The 8,445-nt window shown below is 39.3% G+C and overlaps 1 protein-coding gene across 1 annotated transcript; it reads left to right on the top strand.

The window, feature by feature from the left end:
* Positions 1-1,756: 1,756 nt before the first annotated feature.
* Positions 1,757-7,352, top strand: LOC124959619 (tripartite motif-containing protein 64-like). Its single transcript, XM_047518002.1, has 6 exons — positions 1,757-2,167; positions 2,611-2,706; positions 3,382-3,681; positions 4,327-4,349; positions 5,280-5,377; positions 6,874-7,352. Exons 1-6 carry the CDS (start codon positions 1,757-1,759, stop codon positions 7,350-7,352), a joined length of 1,407 nt encoding a protein of 468 aa, XP_047373958.1.
* Positions 7,353-8,445: the final 1,093 nt, after the last annotated feature.

The following is an 8,445-nucleotide window of genomic DNA, read 5'->3' as shown; positions in this document are numbered from 1 at the left end:
AGGAATCTACTAGAACTTCCAGACCTTAGGTCTCCCATTGTTGAATGGTAAGTAGAGAAATTAGAGTAAAGGCTTCATACAGACTATTTTCTCATAAAAACATTTTAAATTTACATTTCAACTGACAAGAGTTTTGTCCAAGCAAAAAGCCTACTTCTTTTTTTTGTGGTAAATATATTTATATAAATAAATATATATATATATATATTGCATTTGTATAAATATAAATATATATATTGCATTTGTAAAATATTGGTTTCTGTAACATGATTTGAGTAATTTTGATTCGATTACCTTGTATTTTATTTTGCAGGTCTTAAATTTTTCTGCACATTTATCAATATCTCTCTCTTCACATTGTTTTTTTGTTTTGTTTTGTTTTGGTTTTTTTCTACTGGGGATTGAACCTAGTGGTGATGTACCACTGAACTACGACTCCAGATCTTTTTATTTTGAAATGGCATGACTAAGATGCCCAGTCTGCTCAGGAACTTAGTTTCCTCCTGCCTCAGTCGCCCCAGTAGGTGGGATACTAGGATACTAGACTTGCACCATGCTCTGGGCTCTCTTGTTGATTTAATTTTAAATAACAATGAATTAATTGTTGCTTATTATTACTGCAACATGAGTAACCATCATCTCAAAATATGAAGGCATACTGATGGTCAGAACTGATTCTAGGAAAAATATTTTTATATAATGAGAAGTAATGGAAAATGTTATCTTTTTTATTTCCTCTTCAGTACTGGGGCTAAAATTCAGGACCTTGCACATGCTGGGCAAGTGCTCAGCCTCTGATTACATCCACAGTCCTGCATTTTATTTTACTTTTGAAAATTTAAAAACTTCATTTCTTTATTTATTGGTACTGGGGATTGAACACAGGGTTGCTCTACAACCGAGTTAGATTCCCAACCCTTTTTTATTTTCTCTTTTGAAACAGGATCTCAAAAAATTGCTGAGTTTGGCCTCACAATTTCAATGCTCCTGCCTCAGCCTCCCAAGTAGCTGGGATAAGAGGTGTGCATTAAACACACAACTTACATTTTATTTGTTGAAAGAAATTGTTCAGTTAAGTTTAGATGCAAAAATCTCAACTGTTTGTAGTTTCAGGAGTTGGAAGTTGAACACGACAGTGATAAAATTAATTCATCTTAAAATGTTTTAAAGTTAATCAATTTTAATCATCCTTAGAAAAGTACACCTAGGGGTTGAGATGCAGAGAGCATAGACATTTTGCATGAAACTAACTGTCGCTATGTTTCTTACAGTCATTGAGTCAGAGAGAGACACAGAGAGAGAGAGAGAGAGAGAGAGACAGAGAGAGACAGAGAGAGACAGAGAGAGACAGAGAGAGACAGAGAGAGAGAGAGCTTGCACAAGGAAAAGTTTAATACGGGCACCCGGAGCAATCAGCTAATGTAAGTAAGTCTGGAATCATCCTAAACGTTCTTCTAGGTCCCTATATTAAACTTGCCCAAATGATTGAGAAAGCTGCTGTTTTAAAATAAAGATCATACTCATCTCATTTTGTCACTTGTGTCATAGAACAAACTCAGTCTGTCTATGTTCTCCATATCTAGGTTTGTATTTCAGGAAGAAAATAGAAAGATTAGGCAAAACTTAAGTGAACAACCAGGACTGTCCAAAACACCTTCATATTTTTTATTCCCTCAATAAGACAGAACAATAATTCCCTCTCTCTTCTCACGCTCTTTCTCTATTTTTTTTGGTCTTTGTTTTTGTTTTCAGAAACATGGATTCACACACCTTCCAAGAATTTCAGAGAGAACTCACATGCTCCATTTGCATGAACTATTTCTTAGATCCTGTCACTATTGACTGTGGGCACAGCTTTTGCCGACCCTGCCTCTGGCTCTGCTGGGATGAAGCCCAAACGCCAAGGTGCTGCCCCGAGTGCAGGGAAATAACAGACAAGGCAGACTTCAGCACCAACATCGTCCTCAAGAAGCTGGCTTCCCTCGCCAGACAGGCCACGCCTCGCCCCGACAGCAGCTCTGGGGAGCAGCTCTGCACCGCACACAGGGAGGCACAGGAGACCTTCTGCGATGTCGACAAGAGCCCGCTCTGTGCGTCCTGCTCTGACTCACCCGAACACGCGGTTCATAGCCACAGCCCGGTGTCGTGGGCGGCGGAGGAGTACAGGGTGAGTGATGGCAGAGAAGTAACTTAGAAGTTGCAGGGTCCAGATCAGAAAGAGGCGGCCCCATGATAATGAGGCAGATGAGCCTTCAGATGGGGCGGGTGGTCATGTGTCAGTGTAAATGTACAGATGGGAATATACCCTTTAAAAGGTGATTAGTTCAACACAATGATCATTAATAAGTGGAATGCTCTTGAATGTTCCCCTAGAATGTTTTCCTAGAAACATCATTCAAATAACAGGGCAAGATGAGGCAGAGGATCTCAAGTTTGAGGCCTGACTGAGAAACTTTGCAAGACCCTGTCCACCCTGTCCTATTTTGTTTGTTTAAGGGGCCGAGGATAGAGCTGAATGGTAGATACTTGCCTACCATGTATGAAACCTTGGGTGCAATCTCCATTACAAGACTGTCTTCCCTATCACTAAATCCTATGATTATTTTGCAGGAGAAACTTCTAAAGAAAATGGATCCTTTATGGGAAATGACTCAGGAGATGCAAAATAATCTAAATGAAGAAGTTAGCAAATCACAATCGTTTGGGGTAAGTATGAAAAGGTTTTCTTTGTTTTTATGCAGATTAATAGGATACTGTCAGCTAAATTTGAATTATCACTGAAGGACAGTGCTTTCCTCTCAGAAGAACCCATGATTTCTGGTAATATTACAAAGGTACCTGCCAGCACAAGCTAATGTGAAGAGCACTAGTATATGGGGTGAAAGAGGCATGACTGGTATTCCTTGTCCAACACTGAAGGTTGGATAAACTTTCCCAGACACTTAGTATAACACAGTAATGAATTAATGTAGTTTTGGAGGAGAGGAGAGAAATAGATTTATACAAAGTAGCAAATTGAAGTAGATTTTAAATGTTTACTACAGTGTGTGTACAAATATTTAAAAATATTTAGAAAAGTCACATAAAGTACAAAAGCAAAGGGAGAAGATTCAGGTCAAAGAGGAAATAATCCAAAAAACTCTAAAGAGACATCATAGGGACATAGCCTGGGACCCCTGAGAGGTCATGATTCAAACACAAGAGAGGCAAGAAACAGAGAAAGGGCAGTAGACAGGTTTAGTACATATTGAAGACTCTTTGCAGGCATGAGACAGGAAGTATATGAAGTACTTGCTAGATGCAAAGACGATAATATTGGAAGTTTCACATTTTCTTTTGAGATTGAGGACATATAATCTTTTTCAATGAATATCTGTGCAGGAGTACGTGATGTTAAGGAAGAACATGATCCAAACTCAATATCAGATGATGCATCAATTTCTCATTGAGGAAGAGCAATTTCAACTGGCAACGCTCAACAGAGAAGCAGAAGAAATTTTACAAGAACTCAGGGACAGTGGAATCAGAATGGCCCAGCACAGAGAAGAGTTGAAGGAAATGTACAGGGAGCTGACTGAGATGTGCCACAAGCCAGACATGGAGTTGCTCCAGGTGAGCAGGGAGGGTCCATCCTCAGAGACAGGAGTCCTTGTCTGGGCAGTGTTGCCTGCAGAGAGCACTGTGCTCAGCTGAGCGACATGAACTCCTTCACTCCTATCATTGTCCAATCTCTTCTTTCTGTACATTCTGGTAATCTTGGGAGATTGTAGGCCAATTAGAAGCTAAATGGGAGAAAATTTTTGTGTGCTTATGTTGATTATGCAGAGAAATTCTCCCAAGTCTCAGTGATCATAGGAAGGTTAATTTTATTGAGGAAATAGTCAATTTATGTTTTCCCAATCTATCATCACACTCTGTTTTCCTGCACAAAAGGAATTGAGGCTTCGCTCCTCTCCTAGGCCCAATGTCCCACATTTGCGAATCATTTTCATTTCCCTAATTTTCCAACAGTTCACTGTTTTGTTTTCATTGTCAGACGTGGTCAGAACTCTCCTTGGAAGTAAGACTGGGAGATGAGGGACATGGGAACCTAGGTCCTGTTGCCTCACTGCACAGAGCCTTTCTAAGCTCCATCCTCTCAGTGCCCTCCAAGACTGTCTTTCATGTTGAGTTTGGGCTTTGTTTTTAACAAGCCTCAGGTGATTTCTTACAGGGGTATAAGAAAAAAATGGTTAACAACAACAACAACAAAAAGCCAGAATACCAGAAGGGATAGAGAAAGACAGTGTTCTCATTATTAACATTAACTTTCTTTTTTCCTTTTAGAACTTAGCAGACACATTTGAATGGTGAGTTTTGTAATTGTCATCTTTGGTTTATGAGAAACTTGCTTTCTTCTTGAAGAAGTGATTGTTTATGCTATGATTATGAACAACTGTGTCTGTGATTATTTAATATTTTGTTTGGAAAGAGGCTCTAAGGCAGTATGTTCCTTGAGCTCAAAAATTTTCTTCTGATGTGAATGAATTCAGTTATACTTAGGGAAGATTTGGTGTTCTGGGCTTTGTTTCAACCATTCCTTCTATCCTCTTCAGCCCAGTCCCAGTAAACCTTACTATGGAGATTTTCCTAAGGTATTCCAGAGAAGGATCTTATTCTAGGGAGGTCGAATGTGAAGAAGACAGGAAAGAGTAATATTTCCTAAGGATATGAAGGGGAGAGGGCATAATTCCCATGAGTAACAATGACCAGATTTCAGATCTTGTTCCATCACAACATAATCCAGGTGTGGGCAAAATTCAGAGGGAAGGACTTCCGGGGAACCCTCAGGATCAGGGCTGCCAGGCTGTATTAGATCCCCTTAATGGGCAGAGATAAACAAAGCCTCTTGCTCAAGGACCTTTCCCCTTTAAAAACCAATGACTATATCATTGGTTATTTCTGTGAACTGAACTCCCAAAACTTGAACTTTCTTCTTTCTGTAAAATTTCCAAGATCTTTGCATGTCCCAAGATGCATAGAGGAATAGAGGGAGGTAATGGCACTTGATGTTTTTTCAAGTTAGAAAATGTTTGGGAAGAATGAGGAGATGTGATTTGAATATATTAAATTTAGAAACAGTAACATGTCTTATATCTCCAAGAGTGTTGAATAGGTGTTCAACTAATTCACCAAAATGGGAGAATCTTGATGATATATCTGGGATTAAAATGTGATATCTTTGTAATGATGTCATGGTTAACTTTTGGTTTGAAAATATAACTGCATCATTCTTACAGGATTGAGTTGGTGCAGAGACAGAAGCCTCAGTCAGTGAACCCAGAGCTCCCTTCATTGCACATCACTGGAATCCTGGATATGCTGAACCAGTTTAGGGGTAAGAGGGAGCTCCCTGGAAGACAGGTCCAATTTGTTAGGGGATCCCTGGAAATCAGCTGCTTCCCATTTCATATTTTTTGCCATGAAGATAGTATGTGACTTTCAAAAACATGTGTAACTTCTTTCCCTATCTACTCGTAATACAGTGATCAAGACTGCTCTTCTTAACTTATAGCTCAGATACATATTTTAGTTCTGATACAGAATGTACAAGAGAAGAATGAGTAGTCAAGTCTTGCGCTTACTTCTCAGAGCAGCAGTCAATGTTTTATTTCACTTTATTTTAATTTTGAAGATTTAAAAAAGATATTGGTGGGTTTTTTTTATCTGTTCTGTATTGTTGGGGTCTTAAGCCCCCTTGCTCTTCTTAACCAGTGGCAAGGGAAGGGGACACTCCCCAACAAGGCCAGACCGGGATAGGTAGGGCCAACCGACCGCCCGCTCGCAGCCTCCCGGCAGAGGACATTCAGACAAGTCAGGGAGACCAGTCACAGCAGGAACTCATTTATTGAGGAAGTCACACAGCTTTTATGTAGGGTGGGGGTGAGGCAGGAACCAATCAGGAAAATGTCAGCAAGGCATGGGAGGTTCATGCAGGTGAGAGTCCCATAGGACTATATGGCAAGCACGAGCTGATCACATTCAGAGAACTGTTGTTAACCAATCCCTGAAGGTGGTCGATTTATCATCATTAACTATTGAAACCGCCTCTGAGGCCTTGATCTTGCTCACTCGCCAGAGTAAGGAGTCAGCCTGAGTTAGTTAACATGTTATTAGTCCCAACACTATATTCCACGTGCATTTTTGATATGCATTGGACACAGTTATTATTATTTATAAAATTCAAGTTTTATTGAACAAAAATGAATAAAGTTCCTATAAATAGAACAATTTTAATACCATCAGATGTGTTTTAAAAAAAAGGAAATGTGAGTGATTTGTGAAAACGGCCCAGTCATGTTATTACCCCACTAGAGAAGAGCTTTAGATAGCAGAAGGCTGAAACCCAAGTTAGATTGAATCCATGGTGCTAATAGTCACTGTAAGTCAGTGATTTTTGTTTTAGTCAAGTGTGTGGATTGCTTTCCATCGGTTTGTTTGAAGTTTGATAATGCAGCAGGCACAATCATGGCAAAGTGATGTCTATTTATCAATGATATCAAAAACAAACAATTCAAGAAGAATTTTCCACTAAAGAAAAAAGACATGGGTATGTCCTGAAACAAACCACCCAAAAGTAGTTATTAAATCAGCTCTTCACATAGCACAGAATATCTCCCTTCAGTTTTCTTTTGTTTGGCTCTCTAGTGTGAAGATTTCTGGGTGCTATAGAGGTGACAGTGACCCTTCTCCATACTTGAGGGAATCTGAACTCTCTATGCTCTCTACTGTTCCTTGGAGGAGGGATAAATAAAGAGATTCACTGGGTAGACAGCCTTTGCCCCAAGATGTGCAAATGTCATTTGCTGACCTGATGTTTGTTTTTTTGTGCAGTGAATAATGGAATGATTCAAGGATGGGCCAATCGCTATATGAGCCTTTCTGAGGAAGTTCGAAATAGGGTATTTGGAGATGGTGGAGCAAGAGAAGAGCCCCAGAGAGTGGAGAGTTATGCTGCATGGGGTGTTGAGGCCTTTACCTCTGGCAAGAACTACTGGGAGGTGGATGTAGAAAACTCCTGCAACTGGATTTTGGGTGTCTGTAAAGATTTCACAACAAGTGACAGTTTTGATTGTGAGAAAGCAATTTTCCTGTATTCCTTGAAGAGGAACAACCACTGTAGTCTCTATACCAACTCCCCACCCTTAACTCATTATGTGCAAAGGCCTCAGGGTCGGGTCGGGGTGTTACTGGATTACGACAATGCAACCATGAGCTTCTATGATGTTTGCCGAGGTTCCCTCATATATACTTTCTTTTCTTCCTCCTTCACCTCCCCTCTGAATCCCTTTCTTTTCTTTGGTTCTCCATAAGTAGTGAGGTTTTCCTGGGTATGGGGTCACATGCCTACTATCCTAGCTACAAAGAAAACTGAGAGAGGAAGACCAAATGTTGAGGTCAGAATGTGCACTTTAAAAAGTGGGGAGTGGGAGGGGTGTAGTTCAGTAGTAGGGCACTTGCCTAGCCTTGTGTGAAGTCCTGGGTTCTTTCTTCGGTAATGAGGAAAAAAAAGACAAAATGTTAAAAAAGAGAAGAAAAAAAAAAAAAAAAACAAGAAAACTCAAAGAGAGAGAGAAAAAAAAAAAAAGGAAGAAAATGAGAACTCGTGGGTTAATGCCCATGTCTGATAAACTGTTCTTGGGACCTTCTCATATCAGGTTACATGTGTCACATGATGTCACCTTGGAAACAGGCCTGTTTTAACTTAAGGAAGTGTAATCAATTATGGTCATAAAATGTGATAATCACATTGAATTTATAAATTTTTTATTAAATTTTGTTTAATACAACTTGTGAAACCACCACTATGAGAACTGAGGTTATTTTTCTGTCCCTTCAAAGAAATTCAATACCTATTAAAATAAACTCCCCAGTTTCCCCTCTGCACCACTTGGAAACCTCCTTGCTATTTAGTTCTTTATGAACTTGTATATTCTAGGAATTTCATAAAAATGGGATTTTATCTTTGGCTTTTTGTGTCTTATTTCTATCATTTATTCTGAATTTTTCAAGGTTCATACACATTGCAAACTAAGTGTTTGATCTACATATTTGAGCAGAGTTGTGGCAGAAGGATGAAGTGACATATGTTAGCTTTAAAGGAAAAAACGCATCAAAGGGTGCTTAGATTTCTCTCATATTGAGTAGATCCACATATCTGATATCATTTCTCCAAGTCCTAGTCGTTCATCACATCTGAGCTCAAGGTTTTTTCAGGGAAGCCATCCCTGCCTACATAGACCAGGGTAGTTCCTCTTATTATATATTCCAAGAATATTACACTGACTCATAATATCCAACAGTTCTTTTCAAAATCATGGTTCCTTGTTACTACTATAAATTCCAAGATCAGAAGGGCAGTATTTGTCATATTTACTACTATATTCCATTTATCCAAAAATACAT

This window comes from Sciurus carolinensis, chromosome 11 (assembly GCF_902686445.1).
Source record: "Sciurus carolinensis chromosome 11, mSciCar1.2, whole genome shotgun sequence".
Taxonomy (NCBI): Eukaryota; Metazoa; Chordata; class Mammalia; order Rodentia; family Sciuridae; genus Sciurus; species Sciurus carolinensis.
Note: the sequence above shows the minus strand (reverse complement) of the source record. Positions and strands in the feature narration are given on the sequence as shown.